The sequence below is a fragment of the Uloborus diversus genome, chromosome 4 (assembly GCF_026930045.1).
Source record: "Uloborus diversus isolate 005 chromosome 4, Udiv.v.3.1, whole genome shotgun sequence".
NCBI classification, from domain to species: domain Eukaryota; kingdom Metazoa; phylum Arthropoda; class Arachnida; order Araneae; family Uloboridae; genus Uloborus; species Uloborus diversus.
Genome location: NC_072734.1, coordinates 143,087,224 through 143,109,479, shown reverse-complemented (window position 1 = coordinate 143,109,479; position 22,256 = coordinate 143,087,224). Strand labels below are relative to the sequence as shown.

Sequence of the window (22,256 nt, the reverse complement as noted above, 5' to 3'; positions counted from 1 at the left end):
TTATAGCCCAGTAAATGCACTATACACTTTACAAATGAAAATGATACAATACATTAAATGTACAAATGAACAAATATGCAATTCATGATTTTAAGACTAGAAGTCAAGATGACAAAACAACGATCTTTGATCAATGATTAGACAAACTCAAACCTTTACTTACAAATTCTCTCTTTACAATAGGAACTCACTTTCAATTATCTACATTCTACAATGGATAGCATTAAAATCGGAACTTGCTCCCATAGTTATCACCTTTACTTCAGCAGCACAATCAAAACACTAAAAGTTTGGTTCAAAAGAAAATTGTTAAAAAACGACATTGTAGTTGGGGAGGAACACCATCTTTCTAGATATCTGGTTCACAAGGGGAACCTGTCTAGAAGGGGGAGGGGTCATTGAAATTTTTAGGAAGGGTTGTTTTGAGGAGTAAGTTTCTTTTTTGGGTGGCCTTTTTCTTTTTTTTTTGAGAGGGAGGGGCTGTCTTTGCAGTATTTATGGGGGGAGGGATGCGCCCTTGCTCCTAAGTGGGTGGGAACCCCTGGATTAACTATTGTAAAATTACAGTACAGAACTTCTACTTCAAACCAACTTATAAAAAATTGTCTAGCTTTTGAATTAAAAACAGCTTAGGTAATGTAAACTGCATATTTTTCGGTCTAAAAAGCATCCCCTCCCAAATATTTTTTTTTCAACTACAGCACTGGATGTTACTGAAAAATAAATATTAATATACAGTAAACTCAGGGGCAAAAGTTTCAAAAATTCTCAAGACGGAAATTTTTCAAATCCTAAATTTACTTTTTAATAAGTAAAAAGGATTGCACTTATTACTTAAAAAATAAAAACTAATTTCACCCAAAAGTATTCAAAATCAGAAAATATTAACAAACATTGAAGAATTATGATTTTTAAAAAAAATAAAATTTCACTTTGTTTAAGAATAATTTATTTTTCATCATTCAGTAACGAGTAGCAATTTCTCTTAAATATGATCATAATATACAAGTTAAATAAAAACAAAATTCTAAACTTCCCTTATTTATCTCACTCAATGAATATTTATTACCTTTCAACTCCTTTTGTTCAGTCTCATTAAGTTTCGATTTTTATTTTTAAACAGCAATCCATCAGAAGACTGAAAACTTTCACCCCTGAGTAAACTCCTAATGATCTGCTTCATGAGTCATCCACTGTCATTCACAATATCTTTTGTTAGAATGATAATTTGTGGAGATCAGAAAAATAAATACACAAACTTGTTGGAAGTATTTACCAACAAGTATACACCTGTAACGTTTAGAAAGCACAGAATCTATGTTTTAGATAACAACCTAGTCAATATGCAGAGGCGTAGGCTGATTTATCTCTTTTTTAGAAAAACTGCAATTAAAAACAAATCAATTTTCATGTTAAAACTTAAGTTGATGATATATCTTATTCGGCAGCTATTATACAGTTGATAACAGTTGATTAGCTATTTTTGCAGAGTTCTCATAGTAAGAAAAAACTTAAATATTAGAAGCAAATGCTACAAAAATTGCAAATAAAGCTCACAAACTATAAAACAAATTTAATATACATTATTAAATCGATTTGATTTGAATATCTTTTGCTTCTTCAGAATGACACAAATCTACTTCATCCTACAGAAATATTCTTCTAGAAAAGCTGCATTTGTTATTTGCGTCCATATACTTTAAATAGGCACATTGTTAATGACTAAGCTTGGGTTTTATCACTCTGGAGAACAGAATCTCTCCTTTAAAAAAGTACAACTTTAATTGTTTTGCTTGCATTAGGAAGTTTTGTAACTTCCTTTTTTAAAAAATACATCAACTTGATTTAGAAAAATTATGAAATTTTTAACCACATCGGAACTTAGAACATCTACAAAACAATTCTGGTAAAGTTGTAATTGCTCTCTGAATCTACGTTTTTATTAAATGCAGGAGTACAGCAAAAACATTGGGGGGGGGGGGGGGGGGGAGAAAAAAATAAGATAAAAAAGGGGGGGTTAGCATTGAATTTATTACTTAAAATGAAGTCAAAAATCTGACAGCTGCAATTAAAACTAATGAGTGTAGGTGGTAATAAAATTGTTTAAAAATCGTAAAAGTCGGTGGCAAATTTTAGCAAATTTCCCCGCAACTTAAATGGAAATATTCATAAAAATTAAAAACTGTATTATTTTTCGAAAAAAAAAGTAAATATAATATTTAAGTACAATATTATAATAACTGATCAGTTAAAAATTATATTCACCAAATAATTAATATGGTTATAACTCTTAGGATTCAAAATTTCAAGTGAAAATAATTTTAAGGGCAGTTCTGTAATGTCAGAGTCATCTGGAAGACTTATTTTGTGGCAGTTAAGCATGGTTACAAAGCTACAATTGGCATTAATAAAAACAAAAATCACATCATTTCTTCCTCATACATAGAAATGAGCAGCATTATTAAGATTCCACTTAAAATTCCTAAATTTTTCACTAAAAGTATTTTAAAAGGTGAACCTTGGCCTTGCTCACGTAATTCTGGTATCTAGAAAAGAAAAGAAAAAAATAAATATATTAAATACTACTTTGCAAATATTTTTTTAGAGTCTTACCCGTTTACAGCAAAGTTGTAATAAAAATTTCATTACAAACGTAATTTCATCATAAAAAGTTGCACAATACAAAAGTGGCGAGAACGACAGGCTCTGGGCACAGCTAGGCTGGTCCTAGTCGATTTATCAATCCCCAATGAAGGTCAAGATCTATTCACCCCAATGCAAGTAACAACTCTTCTGGTAAATTATTCCAAATACCTACTAGCCTGTTGTACTGTTACATGAAGTAGAAAGAAAGGCTATCATTATACAATGTTTCACTACAAACAGGAGACTGCCTTTGACTTATAAAAAATATTTTGCTTCAACACATCAAAAAGGTTGGAATTATTCGAAATAATTTAAAATTTATAAATCAATTAAAATAAAGAAATAAAATCAATGAATTGAAATGAAATAATACTTATGAAGAACATATCATGTACCTCTTGGAAGATTCCAAGAAATAAATATACTGTATAATCAAAAGTCGACACACACATTCAATATGACTGGCATTATTTTTTTTTTTCCAACTTGCATTATATACAACTTGCATTCTGAAACTTTGGTCATATAAAGGGGTGTGGTTCAGATTAGCGTTTCCAGAAAAATGTTGTCTTGCATGCATTAAAGGAATACCAAACATGAAGAATACTGAACACAAAAAACTTTTTGAACAAAAAAGAATTGGAATGTTGACATGCAAACTTTTAAATAATTTATTTTTGTGCCCGAAATTTTTAAATTTTCAATTTTCCTAGACTAGAAATAAACTTCCTAGGCAAAAAACAAAAAAAAAAAGTTTCCCTGAAATTTCCATTTTTTTTCTTTTCTTTTTTTTTTAACAATTGTTTCCCATCTCTAGACATGAGAGCAAAAAGTATTTTTATTTTGAAGATTTCACCTGATCGAAATTGTGCATGGAATAATACATTCTAGTTCAATACAATACACCTTTAGAAAATAACAATAGAGTATGCAGTCACATATTTTACAACATGTTATTTTATATTTACCATTTCTCCAAGAGCAACATAGAGAAATATGCCAGCAGTAACGGCCATGATCCACTTCCTTGCGATTTCATTATCACCTATGTATATTCCAATATAAAGCCCAGCAAAACAGGTCAGTCCACTTAGAAAATTTATAACCAAAGCTTTGGAAAATGAGAGTCCAGTTGAAAGAAGAACAACAAAATCTCCTAGAAAAATATAAAATGCATTAAATGCATGTTCATAATTGCTATTGAAGAAATATATTTTTAAATAATAAAATTAACAGGTTTTGAATCATCAGTTATTACATATTATAAAACTGTACGTTTTTCCTCTTTTATTTATTGAAAAAAAAAGTTACATCAAAGGGATTGTGAAATTCTATCTGTGGCGAGCCTGTCTCCAGGAGACCAATAGCCAGACTTGGATAAAATGAAAAGCTTTCTGCGAACACAAATCCTAACTGGAAAATTTTCTGCAAACAATTAATTTGCCTAATTCATCCTTAATTTGTATTAAAATATGAACAAGGCAAGAAAAAAAAACTTTTAAATCTTTTTTTTAAACAGTAACATATATAGTTCACGCTTACTTTTCACCAACTGAAGAAAACTGCCTTAACCATTATTTTTTGCCCAATATCAATCACATAATTATTGCTATTATTTTCATTTTATAGTGAAAAAGTTCATGTAGATCTGATAAAACATGAGCTACCTGCTTTTTATTTGAAAATTTTATGAAGATATTTGATTTTGCAAACAAATCGACAAAAATTACCTTTTTGTTTAAAATTAAGTATTTCTGCAAAAATAAATACCGTATTTTTCTGCATATTATCTGTTTAAAAGTTTTAAATTACTGAAGTGCAGATTATACGCTGCTGCGGATTATCTGTACTTCTAATTTTCTCTCTTTCTCAACGCCAACGCAATGAAACTCAATTTACAGCACTTTATTTTACATAGCTTGAATTTCCTCTTAAGCGATTCAGGTTGTGTAAAATAAAAAATCATACAGTCATAGTAGAAGCAGTCTCCATTTGCAACTGTTTACTACTTTGTTTTTAAGTAATTAGCGTACTATGGTCATGATTTCAAGAAGAAATCATTATTGTTTAGGTTAATGTTGCACAAGATTCAGAAGAAAAAAAATAGTGTTTTTTTTTCTATTTCTTCTTTTTTTTTTAACACTAGAAAGACGGCGTTATGCGTATACCTAGAAAGACTAGCAGCGGTCACTTTGACAGCTATACTTAAAAGATTCGAAATTTCCCCCTTTCGAGATTTTTAACCATAGAAAAGATTTGTTTCAACATGTCAGAGTTTAATTTAACAATTTAATCATAATATAGTCTGCAAGTAAGTCTCAGATAGCTTTTTTTTAAATTTTATGTTTGATCAAGTGAATTACACATGCTTTACACAACTGGCATTGAGAAAGAACAAATTCGCACAAAAAAGAAGAAATTTTCTTAGCATGTAATAACTAACAAGTACTATTATCAACCATGCATGTGTTTGGTTTAAAAAATATCTAAATATCGCAAGATATCGTACATTAATATCTTTTACAGTATTTCAAAATACTTATGTTATCACGTCACTGGTACATTAGCGATTAACAGTTTTTTTTCTTGGCAATCAGAACAAATGCTCGTAGATTTATTTCCGCATAGTTTAATTTCACACTATTTTAATCTTTTTCCTGAGGTAGATATTTATATGCAGCAAAATTGATCAGTGAAGGTGACTTGGAGGAAATTGGAGAAATAGGCGTTCTATTTTTGAAATTTTCCCCTTTTTTTTCGGCGTTGGACCCTTTTTCCTTTTTCTTTCACTGCTTTTTATATTTTGAGCATCAGTTTTTATTAGCGAGGTTTCTTCTGATTCTAACTCAGAAGAACAGTCCTTTTCTGCAAATCTAGGCTCCGAAAAATATTTGCAATAATCTCATGAAAGCAAACTTTTCCCATTGCTAGGAATATACAGTATTTCTCTTCAGATAAGTCAGACTGTTCATTTGAACCATAATCTGTTTTAGATAAATATGTAACAGCTTCAGGAATTAATGTTCCTATAAGTTTTGCTTGTCAACAGTTCTTCTCGACATCATGAAGATAATTAAGTGACTGAGCACTTCATGATCATCGAAGAAAATAAACGTCAATGCTTCAAGCAAAGCACATGTTTTGGTGCACAAAAGAGTTCTAGAAAACATTTTTGGAATTTACCTGTTTATGTTTACTTCTTTTTAGACCCAAAGTAATTTCACGTGTGCAGTCACATGTTTTTCAAATTTACCTTTCTCAACTTTGCCCCCCGTACAGAAAGCAGAAAACTGAAACCATGCAACTAGCAGGTGTTTTGCATTTTCCTAACAGTTCAAAGAATTAAACCTCACTAGCAGGTACTACTCAAGCTCAAAAGAACATTATTCACCCAGACAACTAACAATAGTCCATAGTACACACAACTGATAAGGGAAAAAAGAAGAAAACGGATGCATAAAGAAAGGTTCACTTAGTGGTCAAAATGACCGTAGTCAGTCTTTCTAAGTATAAACATTTATAGCGACTATAATAATAATCTTAAAGAAAAAAAGTTACTATTGTAAGATCTTAATAGATAGTTAAGAAAAGTCAATGAAGGAAAAACAGTTTGAAAATTAAACGCAGCAAATATGAACATTTGAAAACCGTTTGTGGTCAAAATGACTGCTTCCGTCTTTCTAGTGTTAAATTAGCGTTAGTAGTTTTAAAAAAAATTTTCTGCAGAGCCAAAAATTTTCTGCAATCGCCGTTCGCACGTATGTCTATATTATGCAAGACTGCCCATAGCACCTACAGCCTTGAAATTTCGTACAAAATTGCTTCAAGCCCCAAGAGTTTGCACCTGGGGTCTGTTGTTTTAAACTTCAAATTAGTTTTTTAAGCTAACATTTCATATAAATTGCCTATTGCAAGGATCAAAAATTTCCTACATTCCTTAACATTCCCTTAGCATTAGATTGAGCATGTTCCAATCAACCAGAACAGCACATATTTTTCCATCAACCAGAACTTTTCAATTAACCAGAACAGCACATATAAGGATTTCTAATCAAGAGAAAGTTCTATGCATTCTTGATTTAATGCAAAAGCTAAAAAGCAAAATATTACTAGAGACCACGAATTTGAAAGCAACTTTTCAAACGTTCAAAATGATTTTGTTATACATATTTTTATCAAGTTCTGTTTGTTTGAGGTTGGAGTAGGATTTTAATATGCTTCTAAATTTAATGAGCTCTTTGCTAAGTTCTGTTTTGTATTGAAAGAGGAGAGCAATTTTTATTTTGTTTTAATGATAATGTGAATTTTAATCTGTTTTTTCTTAAAAGGGGCTTTAAATCCCTGCAAACCAAATAAGATTGTGAAGCAATCTTTGAGGGTTGGTGAGTGGCAGTGAGCAAGGCGAAGAGCCCCTAAATTTTTTTTGAAGGATAAACTCTAGGACAGGCATTTTGGGGATGTAGTTCTAGGTCTATGGGGGTGATGGAAGTTACCTTAATGGGGTGGTACCAGCTAGGGTACCAAGGAGCAATAGCATTATTATATGCAGTATAATATCCATTTGTATCGACTTGTTATGAGAACAAGGAGGACTGTGACCACAACAAAATTTAGGTGCACCAGTCACCATCAACAAAGGATCTGTTGACTGCTGGTATTCAACCTGAAACTCTCTTTAGGATTACATTGCCTTAATGAACAGGCTAAATGCCAAAAAAAGTCAAATAGCTAAAAAATATTTAGTTCTTTGTATGTTAAATGATTGCTTTTCATGTATCATAAAAATTAAAGGTTGAAGGAAAAACTAGTAAAATTTCAAAATATCATTATTATCCTTGTTGACAAGCTTACAAAATATGTCTTCAATACTCACCAAATTCATGGGGAAGCTCATGACAGAAAACAGCAATGGCAGTAGAGAGACCTCCACGAACACCAGTGGAAAAAGCAGCCCCTATAGCCAGCCCATCCCCAAAATTGTGAATAGAGTCCCCCAGAGTGACAACTAAAGCCATAGAAGTCAGTCCTATAAAAAGAAAAGCAAGTTATTATATGTCACACCATATTAAAAGGGATACATTTAGAAGGAAAACAAATTACAGTTGATTCCAGTTAACCAGATCAAATTGGGACGTTTTGGTCCTAATAACTGGCTGGTCTGATTGAGATTAGGCGAACAGGACTTGTGTAAAATGCCTGAACACATACAATACATGAAGCATTTAAATGCGACTATGATTATCGAGAGGCACCCCTATATGATGAGAATACAAAGAAGAAATAATGCTGTTTGCTAAATTTTTTCATTGAGGAATCAATTAAAGTGAACCAAATATATATATTTTTTTACTTGTTCAATAACATGTTCAGTTTGATACGGTTTTAGACATTCCTTTCAGTTCGTTCAGTATCAATTCAATAACTAGAAGTAACCAAAAATGTGAGAGTGAAAAAATGGGTTTTAAAAAGTACTATTCACCTGTTAAAACTTTCAATGAAACGTAAATTATGTATTATATAACCAATTTTTTTTCCTTGAAAAATTTACATTTTAATGACAGAGAAATCAACTGAATAAATTTATAAGTTTACTGATTTTTTTTTTTTTTTTTTTTTTGACCTCTGCTGGAAGAGTGCCGCCATTCAGTATGAGTTTTATTAAGCAGTACCACTAACCAACCTTTTTTTTTTCACTGTAACGATATTTTCATTGTGATGGAACTAAAACAATGTAGTAGCAATTTAAGCGGCATTCAGCATTTATTTTGCAGATAACAGATATTTCATTGTGATGGTGTTGTTTGCTGTAATGAAATTTTACTGTATTTGAAATTTATAAATGTTGGCCAAAATAAATCTGTTAACTGAATTGCATACTTCCATTTTAAGTCTATTGAGTGATATGAAATTCAAGTAGAAGACATATGGGATACTTATTTGTAAAATAAACAAAGTTATGAATCTAAAATTGTTTACCACAGAATAAAGGCTTGGCAACCATCAAATTTGGTGGCTTTTTAATGGAATCCATATCAACGATTTCTGTATCTAAGGACGAACTCGACTGGTCTCTCGAAACAGGCTGGAAAAGAAAATACAAGCTCAGTTTTCAGAAAAAACTCAGAACATTCTTTTATCAAATCATGAAATTAAAGTGAAAGAAATAAATGAAAAATTATGAACCAGTTTATGCTTGAATAATTGAAACTTTTCTGAACTAATAGGAAATTAAGTAGAAATTGCTTCTATAAAATATTTTGAAACACTTCAAATTCAGGACATTGATTGCTGGTTGATAACGTATTCTTTGGCCTCACGTGAAAGGAACAGAGGCACAATGCCTATTTAATATTATTAAATTATAAGGTAAGATATGACAGACCTGATTCAAATATTGCTACAATCTGGAAAATAAAGAAAAAATACATACACAAAAAAATGGTAGCACTCTTAAGAAAAATCAGGCAAAAGAAAGAGGGGAAAAGATTAGGATGTGGAAGCTTCATCAGATTTTACTATCTTTAAAGAAAATTGAAACACTAAAATTCAAATATATAAATGTTTCCTCTTAAAATGAGTCTGTATTTGAGATTATCTCATTTCTCTCCAGATTATACATAGTTCAAAATTAACTTTTGGTAAGCAAAAAGTTTCATCTCTTTTCTTACCAGCTGTGTTTCTGATTTACTTTTGACAGAAATCAAAGTTGGCAATTGATCTGCAATATGAACATGACTGTGACCATGACTTTTATTGTCCTATAAAATAAAAATGTACAAATAATACACAAATTCTAAACAACTATGCAAGAGTACTGAAATTGCATAGATAAAAAAAAGAGTTTAAAAAAAATATTGTCACCAATACAAACCTCCTTTAATATTTTTTATTAATTGATTGATACCTTCAATGAAATTTTTATGCTTTTAACAAATCAAAAGGGGAATGATAAAAGTTTGAAAATCTTGAGAAAAGTGTTTTTATAAGCCAGCAGTGGTGCACAAAAGGGGGTGTCCAGGTTTTCGAGACGCCTCCCCCTATCACCCTTGATCTGTTATCAAGTGTCTATAATCCCATTTATATCATAGCCATTTCACTATGTGTACTAGAAATTCCACGTATTGACAGAGAAAAAATTTCATTCATTATGTTCATTTCATGATTCTACATGACTAAGTAGCGCAGGTATTCTTTCAATGCAGCATAAATCCACTTAGATTTTTAGTTGTAAAATGTGATTTTAAAATTTTATTGCAAAAATTAATGATCAAAATTATAGTGTGACTTTTTTGTTTTTATAATCTCTTGTGATAAATGTACATGAAGATGAAAAACAAAATATTCAGGAGGTAATGGAAGATTCTTAGTACCGCAAATGAGTTTCCTTTTTTTTCTTTCTGAATTATGGAAAAAGTAAATACATAATTTAATTACCAGAAAACACAATAACTTAAGTGCTAGTTATAATTTATTTGGTTAATTAATGCTAAATAATGTATTAAATATATTTTTTTTAAATACATTTTCCCCCCAAAATTTGAAAAAATCAAAAGAATTTGTTTGGCGGCGTATTGGGGTAGTATGATATGAGAATGGTGAACTTTAGACTCTGGAGCATTCCCTTGAAAATTTCCTGTGTGCGTGCACCACTGGCAATCAGCATAATTAAGCCAACTGAAATATATTGAGCCATTCCATGGAAAACAGTAATTTTGACCTGCATGTGATGCTTCAGACATTTCATCAAAAATAAGTTTGAAAAGATAATGAACAAAATTTTGTTGCTTAAGAAATCACAAACGTATGCGGAACTTAAGCAAAAAGTTTCGTTGTCACCTTTTAGAATTATTTCTTTTTTATGAAACACAGGAACCGTCATGTGTGGGACAAAATGACCGTGTTCAGTGGAATGGCCATATACATATTTGTTTTTACGGTTAAAAATATTATTTCTCAACATAGGTATTTTTTCCTTTAAGTTGGAGCCTTAGCTTTCAAAACCTACAATTTGTTTTGTCACTGCTGTATTAATAGAGCAAAAAAATGAGAAATTAAAATAGTAAACTACAAGAAGTTGATATGGATATCCCGCAAGTGACACATGCAAATAAATTAAAATTTAAGTAACAAAGTTATTTAATAAAAATAATACTGTATCAGGAGTATCTTTGTAATGAATGTAAAGATGTGCTTACTCCTGTTTAATTAAAATATTAAGATCTGTAACAAAATGTTTGTGAAATTATAGAGTTGGTTTGTCCCGCACGTGATGGTGAAATGACCCTATCGTAGCTTTCACCTCAAGAGGACCAAATATTTGAACTCCTACTTTAAAAGAAGGAAGATCTTAAGAAAAATAAGGCTGTAGGTGACTGCAGTAGCAAAAGGGATAACATTAATGATAAAAACAATTTTTCTCTTACTTGACTAGAATTATGTCCATTGGAAGAAAAAGCACAAAGTATAGCCTCAAAAAGAAAGAGTCCATAGATGGTGAAGAAAACTCCAAGTTGCAGCTGAGTATACGGCTCAAGGAATGAACCATCATGAGAATGTTCATGGGAACCACCTGACCCATGCATATGGAGACCTAAAAACTGAAAATATACATGAAATTAAAACATTTCTTTGCACAAAGTATCAGTAAGACATTTTAATGATTGACAATAAAAAACAAAATAGATTAAAGAATACTAACTTAAGAGACATTAAACCAACAGTACTCAATCTTTTTCTCTTGAATCATGTAAACAAGATAATTAACAGGAAGGGGGGGGGGACATAATCATAAAGAAAATCAATGTTTATTTCTTTTGTTGAACATGCCAATCAAAGTTTTATCAATGCCCAACCAAACTAAGAATGCTTGATATACTGGAAAAGTGCTTTTTTAGGAAGAGTTTGTTCAAAGTAATTACATATCATAACGTGTCAAATTTTTGACAGCCTTTACCTTCCCTCACAAAAGCTCATAAGGATTAAAAATTTAACTAAGATGTCAGTAAAAAGAAATATATTTTGCCAAGTTACATTTACTAATATTTAAAATATTCCTGTTAATTACAAATTAATTAAAATTTGTTTTTACATACCTGTGGCATGAGGTGCAATAAGGCATCTCCAGCAAGTGTACTAAAGGCAAGACCATAAAACCCAGCAATGATGTAATTGTATGCACGCTTTGTCATGACGGGCAGTAAAAGAACTCCGGCTAGAGAAGTCAAGCTGATCACCAGAACTGACAGCGATCCATAACCATAAACTATTTCAGAAAGTTCATAATTGCAATTAGACTAAAATTCAATCATAACTTTTATAGTAAAACTTATTAACAATAATTTAGGGTAAAATCACACTGGATCTAATTTGAGCTTTTGAGGTTTTGTAATGTATGTTCTGTAGCATAACATACATGTTTACACTTCACGATATACAGTAAACTTTCGATTATTGGCGGTCAGGTTATCCCTGGTTCAGGTTATCCACGGGTCTTTTCACCATTTTTTTCAACAATCATTAAATGTTTTTTAAACTTATGACTGTTATTGTTCGTATTAGCTTCTGCATACAGGTAGCTATCAAAATAATGGAAACACTCTGTGACAAGTGTATTGGGAATCACTACTCTGTCATAAATGTTCTGTTGATAAAGGTGCCTTCTGACACTAATCACTCGCACTGATGAATCCAGATGGTGATTGAGTTCTCTGGTCTTTTTTGCTGATATTGTTCGCTTTTTAGACATTACAATCCTCTTCAATACCGTCGGTTTCCTTTACTAAGCTTCTCTTTCCATCCACTATTTCCCTTTGCCGAGCATGTCTTACCACGCTGCGTGTATGCTGTCATGACTTTAGATACTGTACCTCTAGAAACACCAAATGTTTCAGTTACACTTGCTTCAGCTAGACGCGCTCCAACAATTTGTCTTCTTTTTTAAAATTAGAGGGGTCTGATATTTCACGTGCTTGAAAAAAATCCAAGACATCCAGAACTTTAGTTAATCCACCATATACTACCAGAATATGTACATTGCTATTTATATAAAAAAAAAACAAATATCTAGTTTTATTCTTTATTATGTACAAAGCACATTCAAAAATGTCACTTTTATTCACAGGTGTTTCCATTATTTTTATAACTACCAGTATGTATCTTTTTTACGTTCAATGTTAATATATGGAATGTATGATGTTTTTAGCCGTAATTTAAATGTATGTGTGAATGATATTCATATTTTTTAGCTATTGTATACAGTAGCATCGTTTTTTACCTATTATTCGGATTATCTGTGGTTTTCACTTATCCACGGTTACCGTGCCACCTTATGCCGCGGATAATCGGGAGTTTACTGTAGTATTTTCTCATAACAAAATAATAGACACAAATAAAAGTAAATACAAAAGCAAACCAATAATATTAAAGGTAAAATTTCTATTGAATAAATGGTCATTTGGTAACTTTTAAAATCAAGCAAAACAAAATTCGATAAAAAAATGCAATATTCATACATTAAACTCTATGATTCCATTAATTTTCCTAAGTTTCTTTAAGGATTCATAGATGTAGTTAGAAGCGCCACTTCATGGTTGTTAGAAGCTGCATATAAAACACACTTAAAACTACTTGAAGTAACCTAAATTTCTTAAACACAAAAGGATATGTCGAACACTTTATAACATAATAATAAATTCACTATCAATTATTAATTTTTGACAACAGAAGTAAAACAGTGCAAAGCTGTTAAAATTAACAGAACTACAAAGTTGACCATGCAATAATGCAACTTATTACTCTCCTTCAGAGAAGACCTAACGCGACTTTGGCCCCGAGGATTGAGGTTCATTTGGCTTAGCGGTAAAGCATTGGCTGAGCATAATAAAGGTCAGCAAATCAAATTTTAGTATGATCTCTAAAACCACTAGCACAGCCGTCCAAATACACACATCTGTACCCTACAAAGTTATTAATTTCATAAACCTCATAGGACTTAATTTTTCTCATCAATCAAATTATGCTGATAGCAAGCTAGCAGAAACAAAAGTTAATCTATTAAAATCTACTGTTTAAACTGTTTCAGTTTCTCATAATATTATAATGCTGGATCATTACACTTTTTCGTATATTTTAATCTTAATTATTTATTCATTTCTGATTCTAAAAAAACTAAACAGAAGGAGCAACATAGTTTAGTGACAGAACCCGGCACTAAATCATATTTAGGAAAGAATATTTAAATTTAATACAAGATTTGAATAATTTTTTCACTTATTAAAGAATGATTTTAAGCCAATAAAAGTCACTTAATTTTCCTGAAGCGAAAAATAATTCATCAAAAGGGAACTCATTATTAGAATTTAAAATACATATATATATATACACATGTACATTTAAAACAAAATATAAAAGTTTCTCTCATTAAAAAAAAAAAGAGTTAGAATTTCAATATGTAGCACTAACCAATACTATTTCATACAACAAACATCAACCATTGCAAGACAGAAGATAACAAATTTGTCAGCATAGTACCTTCTGCACGAGATGGAGCAGGAGCAGGGGGAGGAGCAGGTTCAGTGCAGACACCACTAACTATCTGCTGAATAAGAGCAGGGCACAAATCGAGGAAATCTCCTTTACTAAGTGAACTGTTTTGTTGATGGCCAAATTTTAAAATTAAATCTTCAACACTCAGACACTAGAAACAAAGAATTTTCTGTTAAATCTGTTCAAGTTTGAATCTTTAAATATATTTTTAGTTTTACTTACACAATGAGCTTCCTAATTGCTGAAAGAAATTGAATAATTTAACAACACCCAAAATATATTTAAATAATCTTGTTTACATCAAAAACGAATTTTATTAAATAGTTTAAAAACTAGAAGAAAAAACACATGAGCATGATTTAAATTTGTATCATTTCTAAATGAACAAAAGTTGATTAAAATGATAAAGTGTGAAGACAACTTAGGAATTCAGGATAACTTGCATATACTAGCTTTCTTTATAAAAAGGATACATTAAAATAAAATTTTAAAAAATAAAAAAAGGGTATTGCACACATTTTTGACATCCAACAATAATGTTGAGGGATTTCACTTTCCCAATTAACACATTGGGTATAAATAAGAATATTATTTATCCAGTTACTTACTGTTATCTCAATGTTGCTACTTTTTTTTCTTTTGCTCACTTAAAAGCATAAAGCTTATAAGATTTTTTTTTTTTTTTTTTTGCAATAAAAGATATTTGCACAAAAGAAGTCTGAGTAGGATATGAAATGCAAAACTAAACAACATTTGAGTCGAAAAACCGAAGAAAGCAATTTTTCTCATAACAAAATAATAGACACAAATAAAAGTAAATACAAAAGCAAACCAATAATATAAAAGGTAAAATTTCTATTGAATAAAAGGTCATTTGGTAACTTTTAAAATCAAGCAAAACAAAATTCGACAAAAAAATGCAATGTACATACATTAAACTCCATGATCCCATTAATTTTCCTAAGTTTCTTTAAGGATTCATAGATGTAACAATGAAATTTTAATGGAGGAAAATTAAAAAAAAATTACCTTTGTTGCTAAACTAGCAAATTTGTCATTTAACTGTAAAGTAGAATCTGTTTGCCTTTCATTTTCCCCATTACGAAGCAAATAGACCTTCTTCACATCATCCGACTGCTGATATGTTTCATCTTTTTCTTTCTGCCTTTCAACCTGATGGAAGAAATCACTTTTCAAGGATGAAGATGGGACATTAAAATCCCCACTTTCAGCTGTTAGATCTTTAGAAACAGTAGGATCCCTATCCTCTGATGCTGATCTCTGAAATCTAGAACTAACAGCTGATGAAGCCGCTGTAGACATCCAATCAATATTTTCCTTTGTGGTTATTGGCTCAGAGCTCCCAATACCAATGGTAGATTCATAATGCAGCATGTGATGTCCATCTGCATGTGAAGCATTGTAAATGCTAATGTTAGAGACAGGTTGTAAGTCTATTTCCTCAGGCACTGGTGAAGTATCTTTATTGCCTTCAGCTTCTGCACTGGAGTTCATACTCTCAGCTTTATTTCGAAGCACATGGTCGGAATGTTCTTTGTGATTATGCTCCTCTTGATGGTCAGAATGTTTTTTGTGATTATGCTCCTCTTGATGGTCAGAATGTTCTTTGTGGTTATGCTCCTCTTGATGTATAGTATCAGTAAGATTCTGAATAACCATATTGCTTGGAGTAGAGCTTTCATGGTCATGTTCAGAGTTGATTAAATGGTCATCATGTTCATGCTCATTATAGACATGCTGACTACTGTGGCTATCATCATCACCATGGCTGTGTATAAGACGGTCATGTTTGATAGAATGATCGTGATCATGGCCGGAGTGGTCATGATCATGATCGTGGTCTGTGTGATCATCATGATCATGATGTTTGTGGCTGGCAAATCTTCCACCACTTGCACTGTTCTGGTTATCCGAATGGCTATGATGATCATGATTATGGTAAAGTGAAAACAGTTCATTGGAATGATGACATTCATTATGGTGCTCATGTTCATGAGGATCTTTGCTATGATCATGAGAATGATGGGTGTGATCATGATCGTGACTGCGATCATGATCATGGCTGTGGCCAGCGTTTTGAAGGTCATGAATCATTCTTTTAAGCCCTAAAATAGTAATAATAATGTTTTAAACAAGAAATTTATTTTTCAAGAAAAAATGATTTCTGAAAGAGAGGAAAGAAACCATTTACAATGAAACATATCTCAATTGATTTAGTATTTTTGTAATTAATTGACAAACAAACCATTTTAAAACAAATTTTAGATATCTTTTCTTGCTCTTTTTTAAATATATTTTTAAATGAACAAAGCCATCATAATGTTTGCTTCTTGTTGTCATTAGAGGTATACAGAGCATTTGCCCATTATCTCTCTTGTTTCACAGAAGTAAATGTTGGAATTTGCATTTTTGAGGCTCATCCAAGGCTCATAGTCCCAAGTTTCAGTCTTAGTTTTCGTCAATCAAAACATTTCTTTTTTTTAATTTCAACTTTTTGTTATTTTACTTTTCACATTGCTGATGCATTTTTTTTTTCAATGATCCCCTTTTGTTTAATTATTTTCTGTCCAAAGTCCTAATTTATTTTTATTATTTAAACTTTGGATACAAATACAAAAGGGACAACTAGAAGCAGGCTCTAGTCAATTTATCAATTGCCCTCTTAAAACTATTCATCCCACTACAAGTAACAGCTGCTTCTGGTAAACTATTCCAAACACCTACAACCCTATAGAAGTAGTAATTTTCCCTGAATTCAAGATTAGTTTGAGATTTGAAAAGCTTAAAGCAATGACCCCTGATTCTGCCATCTGTGCAATAATTCAGTCCAGAAACGTTATCCATTTATTAAACTTAAATAACAGGACCATGTCCCATCTAAACTCTACTTTGCTCAAGACTATACATATTAGGAATTCTAAATCTGGAATCATAATCTAAAATAGAAAGCTCATTTACTAATCGTATAGTCCTCCTTTGATATGTTTAAGATAAGGAGACCAAAACTGAACAGCATTTTTTAAATGAGGTCTTAGCAAACTTCTGTACAATGGGGGGGGGGGGAGTCGTTTAGAATTTTGTGAAATAGACATATTGATAAAACCCTGATGCTTTGTCCACCCTGTACCGTTTCCACCTCTTGTGTAAAGATGAAAAGAGAATGCATGGACTTATAGAGACGTTTAATGCGATCAATATTTACAGCTATGTTACAAATTACAGATTATTTAATGTTACAAAGATATTTTGAACTACGAGAGCCATAGTCCGTGACTCCCAGCTCTTTGCTCTCCGAGTGTCTCCCCTTTGACCTATTTATTTTCTCTTATATACCGGTATTCGTTTGGCGGGGAATGCACCCCTGTTTACAACAGTCAGATGATGTTGACAAAAATGCTTAAAGATCTTTTCCTTCTGCTGTCTGAGGTTTCAACTGCATTGACAGTGTGGTTGAAAAATGTTCCCTATAGTGTCACAGACATATCACACCAAACGGAGAAATTTTATGTTCACAACAAATGTCCAGCTCCGGATAAAATTCAGCTACTTTGAAGATCTCCTTTCAAACATTTCTTAGAAAAGGTGAGCAAAGGCCGTATTTACGTGTGGTCTTATACTTATCCAGCTCCCATTCTGGTGACAGATATAAAACACCAGTGTAACATGTTTTTCTCACGATGAGTGTGGTCTGAGAAAGAATTTTTAGACCGATCCCACACACTGAATCGAAATAGCAAACTGGAGGAATCGCATCGGTATAACCCTGTTGGCTTTGTCCCTTGTCCAGTTGCTTTGTTAATGCACTACTGATAAAACTAAAGGTCTGGACTGATTGAAAGACCCAGATCTACAAAATTTCTTCTTCCCCCAAGATAGATCCCTGAAAATACAAGTTTGCATTCTCAATTCAATGAAGCACTTGACATTTTTCAACATTGAACCACATACTCCACTTAACTGCACAGTGAGATATTGATCTAAATCCTCTTGTATAGGCTGGGTAGATTTCTGAAAAGTTCAACCAGGACACCAGAATGCCCCCCCCCCCTCCCCCGAATCGCAAGTATTCAAAAGAGTACACACTCCTATGGTTACTAATTTTGAGCCTAAACCACATGCAATAATATATGACACAAGCAGATAAATTTGAGCATTTCTTTTCTTACATTCAAAAATTTATAAGTTATACTTTAGTAAGAAGAAACACTTTGAATGAGAAATAAACATTTGAACAATATTTTGCCTTTATTATTGCTGTAAAATGCCTTACAATCGAATTCTATAATAATTTTCTCAATCATGGTTTCATATGACAAAATAAATATATTAAATAATCCTTCACAATTAATTATTTTCAGACTTTTCTGGTTATCTGCACCCAAACTTATTTTTTACCGGGATGAGAAGTAAACTGGCCGAGACAACGGGATTTTGTCTGAAAACCGTTACTGTCCCGGTCAAATTGGGATGTCTCGCAAGTCTACTTTTGTATAGCATCTTAGGAAAAACTATTCTCTAAGCAAAATTTCCAAAAAACTAAATTGACTTGAATAAGAAAGTAATTGAAATATGAAACAAATACCTTTGAGGTTCATGTAAGGGGTACAAGAGTCCCCATAGTGGTGGAAGATGTCATCTAAAAAGTCTGTCACTGATTCATCAGCCTCTATACAATGACCTAGTAAATAAAAAAAAAAGTCAATCAATTTTTAAGTTCAATATACGAGGGGGGACCCAAAAATAACCAATTTTTTTTCTAAGATATTTCTATATTAATTTATTCACAAAATTTCTTTAGTCTCCTTCAAAGTGTTCACCCTTAGATGCAATACACTTGTTAATTCTTTTTTTCCACTGTTAGAAGCCCATTGCGAAGCAGTTTTTACAACCTCTACATCATAAAAACGCTTCACTTTCAGAATTTTTTTCATCCTCGGGAACAGAAAAAGATCACGGGGGGTAGGTCTGGAGAATACAGGGATCAAGGAACGACTAGCCACCCGTGCCAAGTAGTGGTTAATAGTGAATGCCGAGTGAACGGCAGCGTTATCATGGTAAAAGAACCATTATTCTGATTGCCTGCGCGAGCTCCAACTCACTCTTGTTTCTTATAAGTTTCCTCAATCATAAAATGACGACTCTTGTTGATTTTTTGGGGGATTTTTTTCAACGTTTTCATCATTTCAAAACGTTGAAGGGCACTCAGAACAATCATGATCTTCAACAGCTCATGCTACCACGTTTAAAATGCCCAAACCACTTGAAAACTTGTGTACGGCTCATAGCATCGTTCTTGAAAGCTTGTTGTAACATTTGGTAAGCTATTCCGTTGCAGACATTTCAAGCAGGAAGCAAAATTTCATGCTTACAGTTTGTTCTTTTAAATCTGCCATAATGAGTTCGCAGACAGAAAGCAACACTATGATCAGAAGTTATCAACTACACTGACGCCACTTGCACAGCTGGTTAGTGAAGGTCTGTACCTGAGCCATCTAGCTGGGCAACACTACTACATCTAAGATTGGCATTGCACTATTAATCGGATTTCTTTTGGGTCCCCCCCCCCCATAGGTAGAAGAAATAAACAGAGAGAGACAGGAATTTCAATTAGGGGGATCAGCGGGCGTCAATTGCTCCCCCCTCCTCACCTTTGAAAAAAAATGCTTTCACATATATGTTGACTTGGTTTTTGTTATTTTCCCACAAAAGTTGCATTGAGGATTCATCTTTTGCCCCTAACCGTCACCCCTACCCCACGTTTGCAAAATTCGAATAAGACACGACTGGAGAAAAAGAAAATGTTTTTTCAAACAAATAGTGATATCGGGTAGGGGCCGCTTAATGTGATCACTTTGGGACAAATACAATTTGATAACAATAACCGACTGATAACAATAACCGAAAAGAATCCAGGTGACACAAAATAATGATTTTTTTTCCAATTAAGGTGCATTTATTTTGGCAACCTCAAAATAAAATCACAATGACTCCACTGAACGCAGTTTAAAATTATAAATTATTAAACTAACAAAATGGAAATATCTGAATTATAAAAAGTTGAAGCGAAATTATGCAATTTTTAATCACATAGTAATAGGTGAAGTAAAATATGACCGTTATCCCTGACATTCGTAAACCAGTTTCAAAGCACATTCAGCTTTTCTATCTTTCCCAGCATGGTTTTGCTTGTTTAGATTTTAATTTAACTTCCCTTTGTTTTCAATCGCGACACAGTTATTTAATAGTTTACAAAGTAATGGCAACAATGGAGATCCTACATCAATGCCTGCAACATGTCCAGCAACTGAATTTTTTTAGGTGCAAAAGAAAGTTTTCTTAGGGGGAGTCTGTGGTCACTCGGGGCGAACTTTCTGTAGCTCCATTCCTAGAAAAATTTTGAACTGCTATTGAAAACCACAAAATGCTACACAGAAAGTTAGTCTCGTCAGGGTTTGCCCATGTATTTCTGTTAATTGAGGACCAAAAACGGGGAAAAAAATTGAAAGTTTATGAAAAAGTGATAACAATAAACGAAGATGCTGATTACAATATCCGACTTTTTTAACGTGTGTTAACATACAAGTGTTCCTGAACTTTGTGATTCTGATAACGAAGCGAATGATAACATTAACCATGATCACATTAAGCAGCGCCGAATGTAGATAGATATAGATTGATTAATACTGCCATCAAATTTATTTCAACAGTAATCTTGAACGCGTAAACCTTGGCATAATATAATATTGTAACGGATCCGGTGGGACTTCCAACTTTCTTGAAAGGACGACACAGTTCTTGATTAAAAATACAGGAAATTTATTTACACTATGTACAGGAAAGATCGTCAACAACTGCTAAATTAATCATCAGCAATTAAGCAAATATCACACAACACCGTAAACTCAACGGTTACACACGTATTTACTTCCAAATATGAAAAACAACACAGCAAAATGCCTTGCAATAAACAGAGCTAACAGTACAAATTCTCAATCAAAACTCAACTTTTTATCATGCATAACGCTTTTTATACACACCGAAAGAGAACTCTCAAATATTCCACAAGATTCCAAATGCTTCTTGAAAATATTCTTTTTATTCATTCACGAATCTTATCAATGAAAAATAGGGGATCGTATCCTTCAGCCGAACGTATAGGGGCTGTATATTTATTACGGGAAACTATTTACAGGTTACGTTACTACAATAATTACTATTTATAGAATTTGTAACATTATTAGAGAAAATATTTTGAACAAATCCAACGCTTTTACCTTGAAATATTTTGCCCATCAGTACTCTCAACACCTGGCGCACTTCCTCTTTTTGTGTAGCAACTTCATTTAAAGATGAAATTTCTAAGATTTGCTCAGCATTGAAACACTAGAAAACAGAAAAAAAAAATCAATATGACATGTTTTTAGAGCGTAACTGCTGACTTACATTCACTCTTGACGAATAAAATACCAAATCAACAGGTAATTGATCAGCTCTGCTGCTAAATGCTTTCAAACATTTTGTCAAGCAAAACTTGAAATTACAAAAGTTGCCTAACTAAATTGGGAGATTATACATATATACAGTGTACCTCCAAAGTACTGCTCCCCACTTTGCTTAGAAATTTGTATGCTATGAAAAAGATAAAATCATAGAAAACAGTGTCAAACAAACACAGTTTAGTACAATAAACTAAATTTAAGTAACAATATCAGGAAGGTGAGTTTTTAACCTAAAGACATGTAACAGTACATTGTACTTTGAAAACAGTATATTTTACACCAGTACAGGGTGGCGACAGGAACTGTGAAAAAAAGTTCCCTGACTTTTCCCTGATTTACGTTACCAATGATAATGGTTTTCTTTCTCTGCTCTACTTGAAATCCATTGTATGTTTGTATAAAATGCAGTATTTTAAAGTTGTGTAAAGTTGTTGAACTAAAGATATATTTCAAAAAGATGCTACTTTTTTAATAAAATGGTTAAAAAAACATATCAAGCCAATTTGGGGGGGGGGGGCTACAAAATAGTATATTAAATTTTTCTAC

The 22,256-nt window shown here is 32.2% G+C and overlaps 1 protein-coding gene across 1 annotated transcript; it reads right to left on the bottom strand.

Moving 5' to 3' along the window:
* Position 1: 1 nt before the first annotated feature.
* Positions 2–21,584, bottom strand: LOC129220034 (zinc transporter ZIP10-like). The gene is made up of 11 exons (XM_054854366.1): positions 21,486–21,584; positions 18,794–18,889; positions 15,220–16,316; positions 14,176–14,341; positions 11,739–11,908; positions 11,070–11,243; positions 9,315–9,404; positions 8,623–8,728; positions 7,520–7,672; positions 3,615–3,802; positions 2–2,546 (listed from the first exon to the last, which is right to left on the bottom strand). Exons 1-11 carry the CDS (start codon positions 21,502–21,504, stop codon positions 2,421–2,423), a joined length of 2,385 nt encoding a protein of 794 aa, XP_054710341.1. The 5' UTR covers positions 21,505–21,584; the 3' UTR covers positions 2–2,420.
* Between the last annotated feature and the right edge of the window lie 672 nt (positions 21,585–22,256).

Bases quoted from the DNA above. Each gene is read 5' to 3' on its own strand.
- LOC129220034 (XM_054854366.1), bottom strand. The intron at 3,803-7,519 runs GTGAGTATTGAA...ATATTTTTCTAG, and splicing joins TGAGCTTCCCCATGAATTTG to GAGATTTTGTTGTTCTTCTT. The intron at 2,547-3,614 runs GTAAATATAAAA...TTTCTTTTCTAG, and splicing joins ATGTTGCTCTTGGAGAAATG to ATACCAGAATTACGTGAGCA.